The 24,102-nt window shown below is 46.3% G+C and overlaps 1 protein-coding gene and 1 long non-coding RNA gene across 3 annotated transcripts in view; both read left to right on the forward strand.

Moving 5' to 3' along the window:
• Positions 1-24,102, forward strand: part of LOC310693984 — a 507,188-nt gene that overhangs the window by 9,527 nt on the left and 473,559 nt on the right. The gene's annotated exons all lie outside the window — the stretch shown is intronic.
• The window catches only part of LOC310693923 (transmembrane protein 132D-like), a 449,340-nt gene continuing 447,286 nt past the window's right edge, over positions 22,049-24,102 (forward strand). For both annotated transcript variants that reach the window (XM_083476416.1, XM_083476417.1), the window contains exon 1: positions 22,049-23,070. In XM_083476416.1, coding sequence (XP_083332542.1) covers positions 22,992-23,070 — 79 coding nt within the window. In that variant the 5' untranslated portion in view covers positions 22,049-22,991. The remainder of the gene's footprint in view (positions 23,071-24,102) is intronic.

Below are 24,102 nucleotides of genomic sequence, written 5' to 3' on the forward strand. Positions count from 1 at the left end.
GGGCTGCCCGTATTTTCAGCAACAGCAGCCTGAGGCTGTGTGTTTCTGTGCGTTCAAATGTGTTTATAAGGGCACATTTGGGGATTTGGAAACCAGTTGAAGCTGCTGCGAGTTTAATGTACTTTTAGTTCCAGGGTTGTGTGTGTGTTTAAACAGTGTTTCATTAGAGTAATGTTTTTCCCCAGTGGGGTTTCCATTAATTTTGGAATTTCTAAGCTGGCTATCAGTCAATGAACCATAGAATCATAGAATTGAAGAGTTATAAGGGAATCCTGAGCACCATCTAGTCCAGCGGTTCTCAACCTGTGGGTCCCCAGATGTTGTTGGACTACAACTCCCATCATCCCTGAGCTCTGGCTTTGCTAGCTAGGGGTGACGGGAGCTGCAGTTCAACAGCATCTGAAAACCCACAGGTTGAGAAAGGCTGATCTAGTCCAACCCCATGCAATGCAGAAATCTCAACTAATGCAAACATGACAGATGGCCATCCTTCCTCTGCTTAAAAAAACACAAAACCCAATGAAGGAGAGTCTCACCATCTTCCCATTTAGTTTGTTCCACTGTTGAACAGCACTTACGCTTAGAAAGTTCTTCCTAATGTTTTGTTGGAATCTTCTTCATTGCCATTTGAACTGATTGGTTTGGGTCCTACCCTTGGGAGCAGCAAAAAACAAATTTCCTCCATGTGACAGCTCTTCCGATACTTGAAGATGGCTACCATATCATCTCCCAGTCTTCTCTTTCCCAGGCTAAACATACCCAACTGCAGCCTCGACCATTCCTCACAAGGCTTGATTTCTAGACACTTTGTCATCTTGGTCATCCTTATCTGCACACAGTCCACCTTGCCAATAGCCTTCCTAAATTCTGGTACCCAGAACTGGACACAGTACTCCAGGTGGGGACTGACTAAGACTGCTGTTTCACTTTAATAGTTGATTGTTTTATTGTATCTTGGGTGCTTTTAGGCTCCTTGAACACTTCTTTGGTAAGTTGAAAGGTGGAATCATAATAAACAAACAAACAAACAAACTTTAGCATACCGGTGTGTGTGTGTGTCACATTAGCTGTTCCTGCCCTAACACCGTTCACCCGCTTCTGATGTTCAGGTTGTTAGTGCTGTTGTTCATGTAGCCAAAGCAGTGTCATCTACACACAAGATATGGGTATTAGTCGACTTGGGGGAATCCACCATGATTTTCAGAAGTACAAATCTTTAGGGAATGGGAATCCAAAGTAGGTGGTAATCCCTTGCTTCTCATAAAAACCCAGTAAGGACTGAGCCTGCTTGGTGGACATGCAATGCTGTCTGACTGTTGGGAGGAGAGACTGAAAAATGGTGTGTTGAAACGAGGCGTCCGGAAACTGGATCCACACATCAGCACTCCACGCTGCAACATTTTGCTGCTGGTGCAACGTGCATCTTCTTCAAAGGTTAAAACAGGGATGAAATAGGGATTTTGATTTAACAAGGACAGGTGCTGGGAAAATCAGGACTACTCCCAGTAAAACAAGGATGTTTGGAATATAAGACTCTGTTTTCCTGATGAAGAGAATGTGCTTGATTATGGGATCTCGCCTGTTTCCCCACCCCTACTTCCATCATTTGGGATTCAACACAAAACAGACCGTGAGTGAGATGGAAGGGTGACACTCATCTGTGATCATGCCTAAATGACTGAAATGATTCGGAATGGGCAATTATGCCAGCACATTAGCATAGCGGTCATGGCTCAGCAAGGTCCAACCAGGCACAGATGTGCAGAGATAATATCAGCAAATCTTTTCCTTGGTGCACTCAGAGCCTGGGGTATACGGTATATTTATCACACAAGAAAAACAACAACAACAACCAGCTTTTCCTGTTTAGAACCCTGATTTCTTTGCAGGGAAAGGGCCATAGCCAAGTAGTAGCACATCTGCCTTGCTTGCAAAGGTTTTGGGTTCATTCCCCAACATCTCTAGGTAATGCTGGAAGAGATCTTGCAGAGCCACTTCAAGTCAGTGTGGACAATACTGAGCTCGATAGACAATTGGTCTAACTCTGTACATGCCAGCTCCAAATTTCTCCAAGAAAGGAAAAGCTTGAAGAGGTCTTGAAGATCTGGCTTGGCCCCACCCTGTCCTTTTCTTTCCCAGGATAGAGGAAACAGCACCAGAAAAGTCTCCTGGTCAGAGGGAAGCATGTGGAGGCCTGCTGACACTGCTGGTGAGACTTTCAAAATATTCCAAAGTTATCAGAAGTGGTTAATATTCCCTAGTGTATAGGAGGGGAAGGAGCAGGGAAGGTTAACCAAATGTGGGTTTTTTCCTTCTTTTTTTGCCACTGCTGCTGCTGCCCTTTGGGGGTATGGGCAGGTAAAGGTAAAGGTAAAGGGATCCCTGACCATTAGGGCCAGTCGTGGACGACTCTGGGGTTGCGGTGCTCATCTCGTTTTATTGGCCAAGGGAGCCTGCGTACAGCTTCCAGGTCATGTGGCCAGCATGGTTCTGGTGAACCAGAGCAGCAAATGGAAACGCCGTTTACCTTCCCGCCAGAGCGGTACGTATTTATCTACTTGTACTTCTTGATGTGCTTTTGAACTGCTAGTGTGGCAGGAGCAAGGACCTAGCAACGGGAGCTCACCCCGTTGCAGGGATTCGAACCACCAACCTTCTGATCAGCAAGCCCTAGGCTCTGTGGTTTAACCCACAGCGCCACCCGTGTCAGGTAGTGTGCACAAAGAGCAACAGAACTGCTCATAAGTAAATAGCCAGTTATCATGGGAGAACAAGATAAATCACATATCTGCAGGGACAGCCCTACCATTAGGTGGAGCAAGGAGGCTTCTTCAGGCACCAGTTGCCAAGGAGCAGGGAAGATGGAGCCATCTGTGCTATGCATGGCTTGCCTTGTGCTCTCTAAGCCAGACTGCTGCTCTCTGGTACAGCATAGATGTAGGGGAAACCTATTGCACAAGAGGAGATAGGTCAATTGGTTTGTATGATTCTTCCTCCTTGCTTATTGGCACACCTCAAGGGGTTTGTGCTCCAGGGATACATATCAGCAGGATGTGGGAAGATGCATTTGTAAGCCAGCTGAAGGCCGAGTGCCTGCCAGCAGTGGAGCAGCTGCCAGATTAATTAGCTATGCTGGCTCCTGCGTATTGGCCTATCTTAACAGGTGGGAGGAATTTAGATATCAGAGCAGCCAGCATATAGCCACTAAGTAATATAAATCTCCCTGATGGCGTCTGTCCTTTGAGTTTTGATGTAGGCCCTAACTGGTTGGGTGCTGTGTACTGGTCAGCTGAGTTCTGTTATTGTTTCATGAGGCTCCCTATAACTGAAAGGGAAATATTTTATCTTTCTTATTCTGATTCTGAGAAACCTCCGGAAAAACAATCTCTCAAAGGACCTGTTGATGGCATTTTACCATTGTACTGTGGAGAGTGTATCAACTTATGGTCTCTGTGTGTGGTTTGGGAGATGCAAGGTCAGGGGAAAAACAATGCTGTCCAGGGTTGCAAAGACTGCAGAGAAAATAATTGGGCGCACTCTTCCCACTTGGATCAAATCTATGCTTCCAGGTGTCATTAGAAAGCTTCAGAGATAGCGCAGGATAGTACGCACCCCGGAAATGATCTCTTTCAGCTTCTGCCTTCTGGAAGAAGGTACAGGGTTATAAAGGCTAGAACTAGCTGCCTGAGAAACAGTTTCTATCCAAATGCGATTTTGGTTTTAAACGCAGTGTAAGGAGTCTCTATAGTATATTGTATTTTAAAATGGGGTTTCAGAGTTTTTAGGGGGTTAAGCAGGCTAGGATAGCAGGCTTGTTGGTTTTTGAATGTCTGATGTAGATTTTTTCAATTTCGTTGTACTGTATGGGGCAATGATAATAAAGATTATCATCTCGTTATGGTATTCTGCTTAAGGACTGTTTCACTGCTTTTTATTCTGTATTCAAGCCTGCTACTTGATAATAGAATCATAGAATTGTGGAGCTGGAAGGGACCCCAAGGGTCATCTAGTCCAGCCCCCTGCAATGCAGGAATCTCAACTAAAGCATCCCTGACAGATGGCTGTTCAACCTCTGCTTAGAAATCTCCAAGGAAGGAGAGTCCACAACCTTCTTAGGAGTCTATTCTTCTATTGAACAGCTCTTACTGTCAAAAAGTCAGAATCTGCTTTCTTGCAACTTGAAGCCATTGGTTTGAGTTCTACTCTCCAGATCAAAAAAAAGAACAAAACAAGCTTCTTTTCATCTTCCATGTGACAGCCCGTTATATATGTGAAGATGGCTATCACCTCTCCTCTCCAACTCCTCTTTTCCTAGCTAAACATATGCAACTCTCTCAGCCATTCCAGAAATGGAAACAGTATTCCAGGTGTGGTCTGACCAAGGCAGAATAGAGTTTTATTTTTTTACTTCCCTTGATCCAGCCACTCTATTTCTGTTGATGCAACCTAGGAAAGCATTAGTTTCTATTTGCTGTGGCATCACACTGTTGACTCATGTTAAGCTCCTAGAGTCTTCTCACATGTACTGCTGGTAGGACAGGTGTCCTGCAACATACTGGTGCAGATGGTTCTTGCCTGAAACCCTGGAGTGCTGCTGCCAGTCAGTGTAGACAGTACCAACCTAGATGGACCAGTTGTAATGAGTCATTGTAAGGCAGCTTCCTACATCCTGATGTCCTGTGTCTCAGGCAGCAAAATATCTTGAGCTGGGCCTTTCTATTTGTAGAACAGTGGCGACCAACAATGTGCCCTTCCAATGCTGCTAGAGTACAGCAACATCCCTGACCACTGACCGTGAGCTGGGGCTAGTGAAAACTGGAGTCTATCAATATCTGGAGTGCACCATGTCGGCTACCACTGCAGTAGATACTTGTATCAAAACTCTGTTGGTATGTCACACCGCTTTAGGTCTTCTGTATGCAATCATCTTCTGTTCAAGCTTTCTTGGTCTCATTCTGCCCATTCATCAGTTCAGCACAGTTCCACACATGACAAATAATAATAATAATAATAATAATAATAATAATAATAATAATTTATTATTTGTACCCCGCCCATCTGGCTGGGTTTCCCCAGCCACTCTGGGCGGCTTCCACAGAAACCAAAAAACACTAAAATATCATACATTAAAAACTTCCCTGAATAGGGCCGCCTTAAGATGTCTTCTGAATGTCAGGTAGTTGTCCATCACCTTGACATCCGATGGGAGGGCATTCCACAGGGCGGGCGCCACCACCGAAAAGGCCCTCTGCCTGGTTCTCTGTAGCTTTGCTGCTCGCAATGAGGGAACCGCCAGAAGGCCCTCGGCGCCGGACCTCAGTGTCCGGGCAGAACGATGGGGGTGGAGACGCTCCTTCAGGTATACTGGGCCGAAGATGAAAATATTAGCCTATTGCCTCTGTGTGCATCTGCATATGCACACTTACCATTCCAGGCTCCTGACGTGAAATCAATTGCAAATCTATTACAAATATGGACAATGTGGCTAACATGCTGTAAAAAGCTCTTCTGCCATATGCTCTCCCATCTGTGGTTAAAACTGCTGGATTGTAGAAAGGGTGGAATTGAGTGCAATGGATAGTCATTTAAGGACAGGCTGCTAGAAGTCCATGTGGCCCAAATCTGGCCACAAAAAAAGCCTTTCCGTTAGCTTCCCAGCATAGCCCTGATCCCAAGGACCTTTCCCTTCATACATTCATAGACACCAGCCACTTTATCCCAAGCTCAGATGCAGGTAAAGTGTTCTTAAGAACAGAAGAAGAGCTCTGCTGCACCAAAGCAAAGACCCACCTTGTCTAGCATTGTTTCCCAAAGTGGTCAACCAGATGCATCAGAGAAGCCCACAAGCAGGGTGTGAGGACAATACTCCTCTCTGCTGTATGTTCCCCAGCAAATGATGTTCAGAAGGATGCTGCCTTTGATGCTGGAAGAAACTGTAAAAAGGCATCACGGCCAGTATCCCTTGACGTACTTAAACCTCCATAGATTTTTCTAATCCCCTTCTAAAGCCATTGGCCTTTCATGTCCAATCATGTTCTAAAGCTGTTGGTCCTTCACATCTGGTCCATCCCCATTCCATATGTTAACTATGTGTTATGTGAAGAAGTCCACAATTGCAGTCCACAATTTTTTTAAAAAAAAATCCACAAGGAAGCCAGTAGAGGGAGCAGAGAGACCACATAACTTTTAGGACACTTTGGTTTAGCATTCTGACTTGACCGTTGTGCACACCACTTTGCAGTAGTGATTGCAAGGCTCATGAGTATGAGATCCTGTGCCAGCTCTTGTGAAATGAAGAAGAGATGCCGCCTTACTTTACAGCAGGAGAAGGAAGCTTTGTTCAGCCTGAGGGCCAAATCCCCTTCTGGGCAACTTTCTGGGGCAACCAGAGGCAATAGTGCCATATTTTATGTTCTGAATCATTCTCATTCCCATTCCCAGACGCTTGAATTTGCTCTGCAGGAGAATATAAACATGATGCTTTGCATTTTCTACTTGCTTGGGGTGAGGTGGGGATTCAGATATGGAAAACAACAGGAAGTTCCCAGATCCAGTTTTTTCAACCCTTTCCTACATTGCTTCTTTCCTGTCTGGAAAAAAAAGTGATTGATCCAATTACACACCTCCTACTGACTCACAGAGTTACAGCTATGGTTTTCCCAGTAGTGATGTATGGAAGTTAGAGCTGGACCTTACAGAAGGCTGATCGCCGAAGAATTGATGCTTTTGGTGCCGGAGGAGACTCTTGAGAGTCCCATGGACTGCAAGAAGATCAAACCTATCCGTTCTTAAGGAAATCAGCCCTGAGTGCTAACTGGAAGGACAGATCCTGAAGCTGAGGCTCCAAGACTTTGCCCACCTCATGAGAAGAGAAGACTCCCTGGAAAAGACCCAGATGCTGGGAAAGGTGGAGGGCACAAGGAGAAGGGGACAACTTAGAACGAGATAGTTGGACAGTGTTCTCGAAGCTACCAGTATGAGTTTGACCAAACTTCAGGAGGCAGTGGAAGACAGAGCCTGGCATGCTCTGGTCCATGGGGTCATGAAGAGTCGGACGCGACTAAACGACTAAACAACAACAAAAACTGTTTCACAGAGTTTGTGGGCCCAGAAAGAGGAGTTGCAGAATGTTTCAGGAGAAAGAGGAAGAAAGTTCATCTGTCCTTCCCTGTTCTGCAAAAACAAGCACTACAGGGAACACCCACGCTTCTTGTGTTTTCTGTTTTAGAGAAAATTCTGCTCTTCAGAACAGAACTTTGTGAAGACTGATGCAACACGAGGGGGTGCTAGCACTCTATCGACAGCAGCCCAAGCCGTTGACGCTCACCATTAGATACATGTGTTTGTGCGTGTGTGCGATAGCAGCAGTCCATTACATTGCAATTTAACAATATTTGCACAGCAAAGCACATAGCTGTAGGGTCTGTCTGTGTGTGCTCAGAACTACTTGCTGCCTCTGTGTACACAAGCTATGTTTTAGGAAAGAATTCAGTCTAAAGCCAACAGATGTTAGTTTGGGAATTGGTGATTATGGTTGCTTTTTTTAAATGAAAAAGACCTGATCTTTGTGTTATAGGCAGTGGGTTGAGTGAACCTATTTAAATGAATGGACCTAGTTTAGTAAAGCCATTAATTTCAGTGGGTCTACTCTGAGTATGACTATCATAGAAAGCAACCCAGAGTATCGGTGCTTTATTTATTTATTGTTTATTATTTCATTTCTATCCCACCTTTTCCTCCAAGGAGCTCCAGGGGCCACGCATGGTTCTCCCCCTCTTCATTTAATCTCCACAACAATCCTGTGAGGTAGATTAGGCTGAGAGGTGGTGACTAGCCCAAGGCAGCACCACGAGCTTCATAGCTGAGTGGGAATTTGAACCTTGGTCACTCGTGTCTTAGTCCAACACTAACCACTACACCACACAGTCATGGGGCTGCTGCCAGCTTTGAAGGGTGCTTTTGGTAAGAAGTCCTCTGGGCCTCTCAGAACACCACAGCTGTACAGTATATTCCTGCATTGCAGGGGGTTTCAGCCTTTCTCAATATGTGGGTCCCCAGATGTTGTTGAACTACAACTCCCATCACCCATAGCTAGCAAGGCCAGAGCTCAGGGATGATGGGAGTTGTAGTCCAACAACATCTGGGGACCCACAGGTTGAGAACCGCTGGACTAGATGATACTCAGGGTCCCTTCCAGGTCTACAGCTCTATGGTTCCATGATTCTATGTCCACCTCCCTCAACCCTTAACCTTACCAAGGTGAAGAAACAAGATTTACCAACTATCAAAGAATGGCAGATGAAGATGATGAACTATATGGAACTTGCCAAACTGACCGGGAGACTCCGAGACCAGAGAGAAGAGATGGTGGAGGAAGATTGGAAGAAGTTTAAGGAATATTTGAAAAAATATGTCAATATTTAAATCTTAGAATAGCTTTGGAAGTGGATATAGGCTGTAGGGTTAGAAGTAGAAGATAGTGTGTTTTAAAATAATACTTTATTTGTAAGTGATAAAATGTGAAGATTTTTAAGATAAAAGTAAATGTATAAAAAATGGTTAAAAATTGTGATATATGTAAACTGCTAAAGATGAAGTAAAATGAAAATCAGATAGGTGGGACTTGGGGAAGCCCAGTTAACAATGTTTAGAAAAATAAGGTTAAGAGAAGAATCTGTTTGTATTGTTTGTTTTTCTGTTTGTGTTCTTTATTTGTGTTATAAAATGAATAATTTTTTTTTTGGGGGGGGGGAACAAAACCTTACCAAGGTGTGGCACATGACAGCAGGCATGAACATGTCTTTCTTTCACTCCTTTCCCCTGAAAACATTTTTTTCTGGAGCTCTGTATATACTATACCTTTTAAAGCACCTTTGAAAAAACACACCCTTTCCTCTCAAGGTATTCTGAGTTCACCTCGCACAGAGCTACAAATCCCCAAAACGGGAGGGTGCACCTCCCCCCAATAACTCTTGTGAGATCTCCCTGGAACTTTCATGAGAGCTCTGCAAGATCTTGCCGGTGCCACCACCGTGTCCCGCCGCCAGTCTCAGGGGCAGGGCATGCTGCCACACTGGATTCTGTCGCCTGAGGCAGCTGCTTCAGCCAGTCTCGTGGGCAGGCTGGTCCTGTAGCCAGTGAAATGAGGTAAAGTGGCTAACAGATTGAGGCTGAATCCTGATAAGACAGAAGTACTGTTTTGGGGGGACAAGAGGCAGGCCCTGGTCCTGAATGGGATAACTGTGCCCCTGAAGGACTGGGTGTGCAGTCTGGGAGTCATTCTGGACTCACAGCTGTCCATGGAGGCGCAGGTCAATTCTGTGTCCAGGGCAGCTGTTTATCAGCTCCATATGCAGGCTGAGACCCTACCTGCCAGCAGACTGTCTCGCCAGAGTGGTGCATCCTCTATTTATCTCTCGCTTGGACTACTGCAATGCACTCACCTTTGAAGGTGACCCGGAAACTACAACTAATCCAGAATGCGGCAGCTAGATTGGTGGCTGGGAGCAGCTGCCGAGACCATATAACACCGGTCTTGAAAGACCTACACTGGCTCCCAGTATGTTTCCGAGCACAATTCAAAGTGTTAGTGCTGACCTTTAAAGCCCTAAACAGCCTTGGTCCAGTATACCTGAAGGAGTGTCTCCACCCCCATCATTCTGCCCGGACACTGAGGTCCAGCGCCGAGGGCCTTCTGGCAGTTCCCTCACTGCGAGAAGCCAAGTTACAGGGAACCAGACAGAGAGCCTTCTCGGTAGTGGCACCTGCCCTGTGGAATGCCCTCCCACCAGATGTCAAAGAGAAAAATAACTACCAAACTTTTAGAAGACATCTGAAGGCATCCCTGTTTAGGGAAGCTTTTAACGTTTAATAGGTTATTGTATTTTAGTGTTTTGTTGGAAGCCGCCCAGAGTGGCTGGGGAAACCCAGCCAGATGGGCGGGGTATAAATAATAAATTATTATTATATTATTATAAGCCAGAAGTGGCTTGCTGGGTGGGGTGGAGCTGCTGTTTTAGCTTGCCAGGGCAGCAAGTGGTTCATGATTGCTTACTAGGAGAGAGAGAGAGGAGGAGGAGGGAGTATTGCTGCTGGCACATTTGCAGCACCATGCACTGACCTCCCCTCTCCTGGTAAGCATCAGGGACCCACCTGTTGGGAAGCCAACATCTCCACCTTAGTGGAGGCAGCTTCTCAGGGCAGGTAGAAGTGTTGGAGAAGAGAGCCATGGGACTGCCCTGGGCTGTCAAGAAGCCTGTGGCCGGTGCAAAGGGCAGGATATAAATAATCTCAATGAATGAACTAGGCTGCGAGAAGAGAGGGGGCCCTTTTCGTAATGTTGAGGATGTGATAAAATTTTAAGGGTGTGTGTGAAACATTCTAGTTCTCCTTGCATAGTTAGAGTTTTTTTGTTTCCCCCGAATGCTCATAATGAGGTATTAATAATAATAATAATAAATTATTTATACCCCACCCATCTGGCTGGGCTTCCCCAGCTACTCTGGGCGGCTTCCAACCAAATATTAAAATACAGTAATACATCAAACATTAAAAGTTTCCCTAAAACAGGGCTGCCATCATGATGAGAAGGAGATGGGGGCCACCTGTCAAGGAGGAGCGCAGGTGAGTTTTGTCAGCTGACCCCCCAGGTTCCAACTCTATGATTCTATGATACCATGGAATTTGCATTGAAGAAAGAAAGAAAGAAAGAAAGAAAGAAAGAAAGAAAGAAAGAAAGAAAGAAAGAAAGAAAGTTTAGTTACCCCTTCCTTCTTGCCCAGAGTTATATCTGAGATGACCCACTAACACATGATAGCCATGAATTAGCAAAGGAACATAGGAAGCTACTTCATACGAAGTCAGAAGGATTGGTCCATCTGGCTTAGTATTGCCTGCACTGACTTGGCAGCAGCTCTCCAGCGTTTCAGTCAGGGTACACTCCCAACCCTATCTGGAGATCCCGGGGATTGAAATTGGGAGCTTCTACATGGCAAGCAACAGCTCTGTCACTGAGCTATGCCTCATCCCCAAAACACACACACACACTCACAGAGAGAGAAACATAAACATTGGAAGCTGCCTTATACTAAGTCAGCTCATTGGTCAATCTAGTTCAGTATTTGTTTATTTATTTTTATGCATATATTCATTGAATTTGTATGCCGCCTTTCGTCTGAAGCTCGCAGGGCCATTCACAACATAAAAACACAGTGGTATCTCAGTTTACAAACTTAATCCGTTCCGGAAGTCTGTTCTTAAACCGAAACCGTTCTTAAACTGAGGCGCGCTTTCCCTAATGAGGCCTCCCGCCACCGGTGCCCTTCCACCGTTCAGCTTCCGTTCTTAGACTGAGGTAAAGTTCACAAACTGGGACACTACTTCCGGTTTTGCGGAGTTTGTAAACAGAATCATTCATAAACAGGGCTGTTCTTAAACCGAGGTACCACTGTACAAGTATTCTCTCCCCTGGCTGGCAGTAAGAGACATTCCCTGTTCTGCTTGGAGATATGAATGCACACACATTCATGAAACACGAAGGGAATTTTTTTGGAACTTCCTTTCTTTTTCTCATTCAACAAGAGATGCATCCAGTGCAGAGATTAGTACTGTTATTGACTGATCACATTTCTGTCCCACTTTTCCAGAAAGGCCTTTAGCAAAGTATACATGCTTCAGTCCCCGTCCCATGTCTCTCTCACAACAATCCTGTGCAGTCAGGTTGGGATAAAGTAACTGACCCAGAATTGACCAGCAGCTGAGTAGAGATTTGAACCTGGGTGCAGACCCTCCAAGAGTCCCTATTTTCCAGGAACATCCCTGATTTAGAGAAGCCGTCCAGGTTTCTGATTTGATCCCGGAATTCCTAGGATGTCCCTATTTTCATTGGAGAAATGTTGGAGGGTATGGAGTTATCCAACCCCCGAGCCATCTGAAGGCACTGCTGTATAGGGATTTTTTTAAAAAATGTTTAATATTTTATTATTTTTTATATACTGTATGTTGGAAGCTGCCCAGAGTGCTGGGGCAACCCAATAAGATGTGTGGGGGTGTAAATAGTAAAATGATCATTATGGAATGGGACGTCCCTGTTTTCATCAGAGAAATGTTGGAGGCAGGGCCGGATTTAGGTTTGATGAGGCCCTAAGCTAATGAAGGCAATGGGCCCTTTATATGTCCAGCTGTCCTTTGTCAACAACAAATTGTCACTATTTTTTGTGTTGAATATTTAGGGAGCAGGCTAGCAGGCGGGGCCCATTACTTACAACATAGGAGCCTACACAACACAAAACACTGTTGCTGTATGTAGGTTTTATTTTATTTGTTTTTTATCTTATATTTTGGAAATGTAAAAAAAAGGTAAAGGGACCCCTGACCGTTAAGTCCAGTCACGGACGACTCTGGGGTTGCGGCGCTCATCTCGCTTTACTGGCCGAGGGAGCCGATGTTTGTCAGCAGACAGTTTTTCTGGGTCATGTGGCCAGCATGACTAAGCTGCTTCTGGCAAACCAGAGCAGCGCACAGAAACACAGTTTACCTTCCCGCCGGAGTGGTACCTATTTATCTACTTGCACTTTGATGTGCTTTCAAACTGCTAGATTGGCAGGAGCTGGGACTGAACAACGGGAGCTCACCCCGTCGCAGGGATTCGAACCACCGACCTTCTGATCAGCAAGCCCAAGGCTTTCTGGTTTAGACCACAGCACCACCTTTGGAAATGTACATCCAGGTTTTTTTTCCTTTCATTTTTTTGGGGGGGGGCCAAGAGAGTGGAGCCCTATGCTATAGCTTGTTTAGCTTATACGTGAATCCGGCACTGGTTGGAGGGAATGTCGGTATCCTCAGCACTACCCCAATGTTCTAACCACTACACCACACTAGATCTCAATGTTTTGGGCCACTGTATGGGCCAGTCTCCCTGCGCCTGGTACCCTCCAGAGGTTGCTGGACTCTAGTTCCCCTCACTTTGGAGCTTGGTGATTTTGGCTGATGGGAGTTGGCATCTAACAACATTTGGAGGACATGTTGTGAAGGGCTGGCAGATGGACATGGAGAATGATCACTCACAGAACAGGCATAGCACAGAGATAGAACTTGATGCGAGCCTTGTACTGGGAACCTGAAGCATGTCAGGTGGAGCCACTGCCCAGTTGCCACTGCCCGGCTACAACTCACAGGAAAGTTTCCATGCACAAACCCAACTTTGCTGCACAATCAGCCCAGGCTGATAATAATATAGACCTCCCCTATACAATCAGGATGCAGTATGTGCAATTTTCTGAAAGGGAGAATTTCAAGTTATACTCCAAATGGAATTTTGCCCATTTTTGAATCTAACACATATCCAGTTCTATTAGCTCTTGTCTACATCTGGGGCGGGGAAGGGAAGAAAAGAATATTACACCATTCGGAATGCAATCAAATTTCAGATAGGGCTCAGTTACATGTTTTGTATACTCCATCAGCTCACCGAGCTGTTGAAAAAGAGACGGTTGCAAGTAGCTACTTGCGCAGCTAACACCAATTCTCCAGCGATTTTGCTTGCGAGATATATGTTAGTTGCTTATTTAATTCCCCAAAGCCCACTCAATTTCATGAGCTCTGGATGACAGCAAACAGACACTGACAATTTTGACATCTCTCTGTTCAGGATCTAGTGGGGTCTCTGAGATACCCATAAAGAGACCCCCTCAATCATTTCACTGGGATGGGTGAATCTGACAATTTTGCTTTCTCTCTTCATGTTGATTTTCCAATGTCTTAAATTCAGTTCTCCACATCAATTTGAGATTATTATTTTTTTTGTTTTTAAAAAAATAGTTTTAGCATTATTTCCTTCTCATATACCATTTTTGCTTGCAATTTTGCCTTACATATTTTTGTAAAGCAATTTCCTTAATATAATACAGAGATGCTTAAGTTTGCTACTATTGGTATTCTTTTTTGTATCTTTATTGTTAACTCTTATTATGACATGTGGGGATTGCAAAATCTTGTTGTGTACTTAGAGAGATACACATTTATTTCTCATGAGTACCTTTGTTACATTTTTGTAATTATACAAATATTTTCATGCTGTAAGCTGCATTAAGCGTGGCTTAACTGTACAAATAATGGCATATGTTATACTTACCGTAATTTTTGTTGGAGAAAAACAAATATGTTTCCTTCTCTTAAGCTTCTAGTTAATGCATGTGCACTAAAGGGAAGTTTGTCTCGTGATTTACCTACTTGCTGCTTGTAGCTTCTCTGTCTAAATTATGGTAAGTCCACACCTAAAATCTGAGCCATTTTGTTTGCTGTTCTCTCCAGCCAAGACATCTGCTATTTCTCTCCTTCTATCTCAACTCATCCTGTAAATAGTTCCTGCATGAATAAAGCCTTTGAAATTCCAAACCTGTGATTATTCCAATCTAATTCCCCCTATCTGCAAGATCTGCTAACAATTTTAAACTCATTGATTGTCCCCATGCAAATATCATTACCTTTTTTCTTTTAAGTCTTTATGCCACTGTGGGGTCCCTTTTTCAGCCGCTGGACTACAATCCCTCCAGATCAATCTTTCATGGGCCACATGCCAGTGGGTATTTTTGGAGGGGGGAGGCAGAGACAAAAGTGGACAGAATACTCCTGGCCAACCTTGCTTTGCACCCTTCTTAAGCCTGGATGAAGGATTAGAGAGGCAGGCATGAAGCTAGACTATTGGGAGAGAAAAGTTTAAGTTTGCTGCTCTGTCCACTTTTGCCTTAAAGTGCCATCCTCAAACATTTTTCTAATAATACAGAGTTATGCTTTACTAAGAATCAGTCAGAACGAAGACACCTCCTCCTCCTCCTCCTCCTCTGTTCCTTTGTCCCATAGAACTCAATAAGAGCCAGTGGAAACTGAGCCTAGATTATGCCAGCATCAACACCTATTTGGGCATTCCTGGCATTTTAACAGAATGAGAAACAACATTATTACTTAACCAGGCATTTGATGACTGAGAGATACTGGCCATGGCAACCATGAAATTAATAACCATGAGGGTATGTGATTGCTTTTAGATGTTTTTAGATGTTCCTAATTCTCCTAAGTGGTTTTTTAAGGGTTTAAATATGTTTTGACTGGCGATTTCAGAGTGTATAGTGTTTAGCATTTTGCTGTTTGTTTCCTTGGGCTGCTTTGGGAGAAAGAGGAGGATACAAATAGGGAAAAAAATCATAATAAAATTCAGTAGGACTTATTTCTGTGTGGACATGCTTAGGACTGCAGGGCAAAACTGATGATTGTTAGACTCCAGTTCCCATCAGCTCCAGCCAGCCTTGTCAGGGATGATGGGAGCCTTAGTTCACAACATATGGAGGACGACATGTTCTCCCCATCCTTGTTTTATTCCTGCAGTGCAAGGGGTTGGACTAGATGACCCTGTGATTTGATGAAAAGCACGAGCAACCGTTTGGCGCAGAAATGCAGGGATTTGTGAGGAAGGCACACAGCTCAGTGGTATAGCATCTGATGTAGACAGTCTCAGGCTCAACCCCCAGTGACTCCATTTAGGGCTGAGAGGAACCCCCCTGCGTGATACCCTGGAGAGCTGCTGGAGACAATACTGACAAAGATGGGCAGTGGTCTGACTCAGGATAAGGCAACTTTGAAGTGTGCATACTGAAGTTCTGCAAAGCTCTCTTGCAACTGGTGCTCTCTAAGATCTATGGCAGCTGAGTTTTCTTGCGATAAGATTCTTCTGCCTTCAGCCCCATCAAACCCGCCACTGCAACTTCCACACACACCCTAACCAAACTAAGCACCCTTTCTTTCTGGGAGTCTCTTTCCCCTTTAGGATCAATGAGATGATGTGTCGTGTTCCCAAAATGACATTGCTCAACTCTGCAGCGACTCTGAACTGACAGCCAGCTCAGAACCCCCCTAGAGGCATCTGATACGGATCCTTTTCACCACTGAAGGCTTAGCTTGAGAGATAGGCATTCCAAGGTTCTTCTTCTTCTTTTTTTAAACCACTGACAGGAGATACTGGCTGTCAAACAGATTCACATTACACCAGATCCACTGTATTTTTCTTTCTTATTTTTCTACCTCCTTGTATGCTGCTGAAAGCCAAGCCAGAGCAGGGATGGGAGGTACAGAAACCTCATAAATGGTTGTATAGGAAATAGAGGATACAGTGTTTTAAAGGATGTCACCATAAATAGCTGCCTTATGTGCAATTTCCCCCCACTGAGCCACACAACCAGTCATGCCCTAGTAATCTCCAGCTTGGACTACTGCCGTGTGCTTATTGTGGGGCTGCCCTTGGAGACTGTTTGGAAATGGCAACAAGTAGAAAACAAAGAGAAGGTCCACACCACCTTCTATGTGAGAACCCTTCAGATACTTGGAGACCCTTACTGGTTGCCTCCTCATCTGTATCCAAGAGTATACTGCCTTTGAGCATGGGAGGTGAGTGGCGCTGTGGTCTAAACCACCGAGTCTCTTGGGCATAGGCGCCGACTCCATGGGGCCTGAGGGGGCTCGAGCCCCCTCAAACAAATTTTTGGGGGGGTTCAGCCCCCCCAATAATCTCGGGCGCCCTTCCAGCAGAGCGCCGCCGCCGTCCCCCGCCTCCTCCCCACCTGCTCCCTCGCCAGCCAGCCAGCCAGCCAGCCGCGCGCCCTAGTCGGAGAGCCCCGGCCGTCCCCCGCGAGATTAGGGAATCCCCGGGGGCGGGGGCTCCTGCCTCGCTGCTTCGCAGCACCACCGCCACTGCCAAGGCACTGCCGGGGGGATTTCCTTCCTCCTGGCGGTTTCAGCCCCCTCGAGAACAGGGGAATCCCGACTGGCCACACCTCCCAGCCAGCCAATCGGCTGGCTGGGGGGGCGTGGCTTGCCCTATTTAGGGCCGGAGCCACTTTATTTGCATATTCATGAGCTTATTTATTATTCATGAGCTTTCCCGGGCCCCCCCAATATTTTTTATAAGTCCACGTCCTTGCTCTTGGGCTTGCTGATTGTAAGGTCAGTGGTTTGAATCCCCATGATGGGGTGAGCTCCTGTTGCTCTGTCCCAGCTCCTGCCCACCTAGAAGTTCAAAAGCACACCAGTGCAGGTAGATAAATAAGTACCGCTGTGGTGGCAAAGTTAATGGCATTTCTGTGCACTCTGGCACTCTTCACCAGAAGTGGTTTAGTCCTGCTGGCCACATGACCTGGAAAGCTGTCTGTGGACAAATGCTGGCTCCCTCGGCCTGAAAGCGAGATGAGCTCCGCAACTGGGTTTGCCTTTACTTTAGCTGCCTCTGAGCATGCGGGATCCATTTAGCTTTCATTGTTAAAAGCTATGTATGGGCTAGGCATAGGCAAACTCGGCCTTCCAGATGTTTTGGGACTACAACTCCCATCATCCCTAGCTAACAGGACCAGTGGTCAAGGATGATGGGAGTTGTAGTCCCAAAACATCTGGAGGGCCGAGTTTGGGGATGCCTGGTATAGGTCCATCTCTTCCTGAAACTGGAGTGCTGCATATCAAGCAGTCTTTCCTTGCTATCACCTATAGCAAGAGTGAGGAACCGCAAACCCAGGGGGCAAATGCCCTCTCTACCAAACCCATGGGATTATCTCCAGGCCACACCCCTTATCAGTCCTGCTCTGCATCCATCTTGAGCTCTCTTGCCTGGCACCCCTTGAATGCATTTGCATATGCATACACACATTTGTTCTTAAAGAGCATAAAAAGTAGGCAACCTTTAAGTATTAGAGAGTAATTGATCATTTGAGGACTCCTAAGAAGTATTATGATAGTATGGCCAAAGGGTAAATGAGCAATCCCTTCCAGTAAAATTAAATTGTTTGCCAAAAGTAGAGCTTCCATGTGCAGCTATTTTCTATCTGAGATCTTTCTTAATAAGTCCTATTGAACTCAGTGGGACTTCTGAGTAAAAATGCTTAAGATTGCAGTATGAACTGCACAATCTTTATGTGGCTGCCTAGGAGTAAGCTCCATTGAATTCAGTGGGACTTACTACTGAGTAGACATGTAAAGACACTGCTGTGTAAGGCACTAAAGAATAAGCAATAAAAGAATAAACACCCCACAAATTTCCTAAAAATATGCTGGCTGCTGAACCATTGCAATTAAATAATTTAAAGTGGATTTGGCTACATTTCCAATCTGCATCACATTCCTTTCACTGCAAGTATTTTATTTTCAGTATAAACAAAAGACTCAGTTTTTATTGCTGATTGTATGTAGCAGTGCCCTCTTTATATATTCACATGCTGTAAACATGTATGTTGTCCTCTAGAGCCAAACACAAACACACGTATTATAAGCAAGCAATACTCCAAAGTGCTTATCTTGTGAACTTGCCGTTTCAATTGCTTAATCATGACAAAAGACCCTGTTTCCAAAAAGGACAGGAGGTGGTGTTCTCATCTCTTCAGTGCTTTTAATGGATCTCTGAGATGTTGAAGGGAGGAAAAGGAGAAGGAAGGATATTTCAGGGAGTTGGCCGGGTACCTTCCAACTCTGCACTTCTATAATTCCCTTCCTTAGATTTAACAGCAAAACAAGCAGCTGGCAGCAACACAACTTGCACGCATTCAACTTTGCTTGTAGGGCAGCCTTTCCCTCCTGCTCTCTCAAGATTTTCTCTCACACACAGTTGCAAAACCAGACAGGGGAGCCCATCTTCCTCTTCAAGGGGGAAAGGTGAAATATACTCGGAGTTGAGAGTGGACTTCATGTTCTTTATTCAGCTCATAGTGGTGAGGAGGAATGAAAGTCCCCTCAAAGTATCTGCTTTATATACATTAGTTACACAATGGGCTGCACATGATTGGCTAATTCTGGAATTCTCCTGTAGGCCAATCAGGTTGTGGATTCACTTCCATCTGGAGCCGGATTGGGTGGCTCCTGCAGACCAATCATACTGCTGCATTGTTCTAGGACCAATCAGACTGCTGCATTCTGAATCCTATTGTTCTAGGACCAATCAGACTGCTACATTTGGGATCCTATTGTTCTAGGACCAATCAGACTGCTGCATTTTGGATCCTATTCAACTCAGTACATAACAAAAAGGGAAGGAGGAATGCTCACTTTTGCCTCTCCAGGTTTTCCAACTCCATGTCAATCAGCATCTCTTCTGCTGCTTCAAAAGAAAGGGGAAGCAAAACTGCTTGCTTAGGAATGGAAGAAGGCTGCTGAGTGTGCAAGTGAAGGCCTGAAGCCTAGACAGGTTGGCAGGCTGGGAGCCTCAATGGCACCCCTCTAGAGGCTTCACCCAGGGCAAAAAAAAAACCCCTGTTAGCCCCCTGCTAGCTATGGCTCTACCATAGCTCAGTGGGAGAGCACTTGCTTTGCATGCAGAAGGTCCCATGTTCAATCCCCAGCATCTCCTAGGGAGAGAATTACCGTATTTTTTGCTCTATAAGACTCACTTTTTCCCTCCTGAAAAGTAAGGGGAAATGTCTTATTGAGCGAATGCAGGCTGCGCAGCTATCCCAGAAGCCAGAACAGCAAGACGGATTGCTGCTTTCACTGCACAGTGATCCCTCTTGCTGTTCTGGCTTCTGAGATTCAGAATATTTCTTTTCTTGTTTTCCTCCTCCAAAAACTAGGTGCATCTTGTGGTCTGGTATGTCTTATAGAGCGAAAAATACGGTATATTTGAAATCCTGGAAAGTCACTGCCAGTCAGTGTGGACACTACTGAGTGAGATGGGACCAATGGTCTGATTTGGAATAAGTGAGCGACCTGCTTTCCCATGTTGTCACTGGGGAAAACATGATACCCAGTGATTGGGGGTGGGTGGCTGTGGCTAGCTAGCTTTATTAATTACTTAAAGCAGATTAGGCCCCCTAAACTAGTAGATTGTTCTGAAACTGAAGCAGTGAAATCTTGGGATAAAAAGACAATTTGTTTTTATTAATCTGTCACAAGCTCATTACTGGTCTGTTGGAAGCTTCCGAGAGCCCATAGATGGTTGCGTTTTATTGGGGTTGATACTTCCTTCACAGCTAGTCCCCTTAATTAATCAAGAAGGTTTCAGAGCTTTTGGCAGTGTGTGTTTTTAAATCCTGCTTAGATCAGGAAACTGTTTGGTCATTACACATGGGTCGCTTGCCCTGTAAAGTGCAAGTGTAAATGTGTGTGTAAAAGGTAAGGTAAAGGGACCCCTGACCATTAGGTCCAGTCGTGGCCGACTCTGGGGTTGCGGTGCTTTATTGGCCGAGGGAGCCGGTGTACAACTTCCGGGTCATGTGGCCAGCATGACTAAGCCACTTCTGGCGAACCAGAGCAGTTCACGGAAACGCTGTTTTACCTTCCCGCCGGAGTGGTACCTATTTATCTACTTGCCCTTAGATGCGCTTTCGAACTGCTAGGTTGGTAGGAGCAGGGACCGAGCAATGGGAGCTCACCCCGTCGTGGGGATTCGAACCGCTGACCTTCTGATCGGCAAGTCCTAGGCTCTGTGGTTTAACCCACAGCACCACCTGCATCCCAAGTGTGTGTGTAAAATGAGGCAAAAGGGTCCAAGAGTGGTTCAAGTGTCGCTAAGCTGCTGAGTCTGTGGTGAGTCGTGGTCATTGCTGGAAATAAGACATTTTTTTTGGGGGGGGGGTTGTGCCATAGAGTGCAATTTTCTGTTGAGGGAAGGGCTGTAGCACACTAGCAGAGCACCTCTTGGCATGCAGAAGGTCGCAGGTTTCATCCCCAGCATCTTCAGGACAGCCTCTGTCTGAAACCTGGAAAGCTACATCCAGTCTGTGTCTGTGCAGGCAAAAGGGGCTGGACGGACCAAGGCAGCATCTTCTGTTCTTAAGAAGATGGGGGGGGGGGAATGGATGAAGATCCCCTTCCTTAACCTCGCATCCACCAGATGCTGGGGACCAGTGGCGTAGCGTGGGTTGTCAGCACCCGGGGCAAGGCAAGTAATTTGCGCCCCCTAACCCGTGGGTTTGCACCCCTAACCCCCAGATGTTGCGCCCGGTGCGGCCGGCCCCCCCTGCACCCCCCACGCTACGCCACTACTGGGGACTGCTGCCCTCACCTTTGGCCATGGGTCCTTTGGGAACGGTAGCGTAAAACATCCGGTGGGCATCCGGTTGGGGGAGGTGGGTGTGGATGCCCGCAAAGTCCAGCCCACCTCTAGCCCGCTGCGTTTCTTAATTCACTCTTCGTTCCACGTGGCAGAGGGCGTGCAGGTCGCATCCTGTCCGTGTGTCAAAAAAAGTGCCAACTTGCAGCACTGTTTTGCGGAGCTGATCGGATCCTCGATCTCTCTCCTTCCCCACCCCGCCACCCTTGAAATTCCCACGCTCCAACTCCCGGGATTTCCCCTGGGGGCGGAGCGTGTCTCCATCTCGCAAGGTCCAGGAGGTGGGCGGGCGGGCGGCGGGGGGGGAGAGGTATGAGCGCGATTTGCTGAAGGGGCGGAGCTTTCTTTCTCCAGATTTGCATGCGCCCCGCCTCCTCGGGTCGTGCGTTCCCTTTGAAGCTGCTGTGGATGCAACTTAAAGGGATGGGCGAATCCCCCCTCCCGTCTCCGCCCATCTTTCTCGATAATCCGCTCCAGGATTGGTTGAAACCTTGACTGTCTGGGAACTGATGGATATGGGGGGGGGGGCGCAGTGGCAGTAGCGTTGCCTAAGGGGGGGCGGGTAAGCTGAAGATAAAAGGAAGATGCGTTTATTTAATTCCCTCGTTTTTACTGGTGGGTTTAAAAAAACAAATTAAAATAAAAGCTTCTGTTTCCCCCCTCTCCTTTCCCCTCTCTCCCATGTGCGCTGGTGAGGACAGGATCGGAAACGACACCATGTAACTAAAATTTTATTTCCTTCCCCACCTCCCTTGCAGATCGGGCAGGAATTTACTGTTTATTTTAAATTGCATTGCCAAAACAAAATAGGCGAGCGGAGGAGGAAGCAAAAGCAAACCAACAGCAACACAGAGCCCCCCCCTCTAACCCTTCTCGGTTGTCAGCCTCTGTTTCTCCAGCCAGCGGTGATCTCTCGTCTCCGGGCTCAGCGACCCCAAAGCATCACCTCCAGTGAAGAGCCAGGGTGCGTCTTTTGCGATGAGGTCCTGCTCCGCTCCGCCTCCTCTCACCCCCGCCAACCTCTCCCCTCCACCCCAAGAAGTGAATGAGGACTGTAGAGAGAGCGCCTTGTTTGTGCGTGCGTGTTTAAGTGAAAGGAAAACCATCAGTTGATTTCCCCCCCCCCCTTTCCCTTCGTTCTTCAGCGCCGTGTGTCTCTCTGACTCCTTCTCCTCTCCCGGGCGCAACGAGCCACCGAAAGGCAAACTTTAGCGCTTCTCCCTCCCCACTGCGCTGCGCTCCGCATCCCTCCCCCACCCTCCCCAGGATCTGTTAAAAAAAAAAGGAAGAAGAAATTTCAGCCGCCAAACAAAATGCCAAGCGGATCTGTGTTGGGAGGCAGCCTTTGCCTCCCTCCTCCCGATCAATTCCACCCCAAGCCTTGTCAATTTCCCCGCTGCAAAAGCGCGTTCTTCTGCTTAAACGTCCCGCGTCCAAACCTCGGTTTGCAGAAATGAATTAGCGATCGCCTCCCCTTCTCTCTCTCTCCCGCCTCTTCCTCGCCTCCTCCATCTCGTTACTCCTAGATCTCTCGGCTGGCGTTTATTTATATGGAGATCGGCGCTCTCTCTCTCTCTCTCTCTCCCCCCCCCCAACCTCGGATCACCATGATGCAAACCCAGGAGATGTTATTTCTGTTATTTAATATTCCTTGTTATTGAGAACATGCTTTTTTGAAAAACAAAAGAAATCTAGTTTTCGTAAGGACAGGCAACGGAAGGCACCCCACCTGCCAAGTCTTTGCTGGAGAGAAAATGAGTCTGAAGATCTGCAGATGACCTTCTCCACTCCCCACCTCTTCTTCTTCCTTTTCTTCCCGGGAGGGGTGAGAGGGGTTAAAAATGGCCAGGAGCCGGATATGTTTTGATCGCGAAGTCCTTGTGGCAAGGATCTAAGTTCTCTTCTGCAGCCCACCATGGGGACCCCTGGCCAGGGCAAGGTGCCTCGGGTGGTCTGGCTTCTGCTCTTTAGCCTGGCGGTGGTGCTCTCCAAAGGTAAGAAGCAATTAACCTTATCTTTCTTAACTTTCTCTGCTTTCCTGAGCCTGGGATTCTCCACTCCATCCTCCCCCCACCCCCCACTTCTCAAGAGGCTGTTCCTGGGAGTTTGTGGGGAGCGGCTGTAAGATTTGTGAATGGGAAGCGGGGAGCGCTGATCTTTCTTTTAATTTAAATGTCAGGGAAGATCTGCCCCACTCACTGGGATTCGCACTGGCAATTTATTAATCTTTAAATCCTGCCTAAGATAATATTGATTAGCACTCTGGCTAGATATTCAAATGTGTGTGTGTGTGTGTGTGTGTGTGTGTGTGAAAGAGAGAGATTAACTGGGGTTTTACAGCACCTTTTTAAGCGGCTACAAATGAGATCTATGTTCCATGCCTCCGAAATCAAATATAAAAAGATGCTCCCCAGATCTCATGATAGAGACATGGCTAATGACAGAGCCAGGCTTCCTCTGTTCCAGCAGAATCGGATGTCAATGGGAAAGAGTCACCCGGGGGTGTGTATTTGATTATTCATTTATTCTGTAAGGTCGGATGGGTGGCATCACAGCGCATTGGGCAAAGTTTTACTATGAAAAGCAGAAACTCTGTAGTGGGTGATTCATCCTAGCAATGGCCTTGGAATAATGTTGATGAGGAAGCTGAGAACCTGCTACCCAGTGTCCACGCATGCAAACATTCTGACACATTTTTGCATTTATTTTCTCTTTTAAAACAACAAAACACTCAACGATGCCTACATCGAAGTAAGGAATGCTCACATGAACATCTCAAAATGTAGGGATCTATGGTGGTGGAGCAATTCAGTGGGGTTGCTTGTAAAACTGTGGAAGAAGGGTTTATGCTTCTTCCGGGGAGTGGGTAACTGAAGGCACCTCTTGCGAGATGTTTCATTAGGCTGGAGGTTTAAAGGGGAAGGAAGACATTCCCATCTACTTTGTGAACTGGACAATAGAGTAGTTTCACCAGCTTGTCCTGTACATGCAGCCAGTCCTCATGAAGGGACATAGCTTCAGTTAGC

The sequence above is a fragment of the Podarcis liolepis genome (genome assembly GCF_965112155.1).
Source record: "Podarcis liolepis genome assembly, chromosome: 15".
NCBI lineage: Eukaryota > Metazoa > Chordata > Lepidosauria > Squamata > Lacertidae > Podarcis > Podarcis liolepis.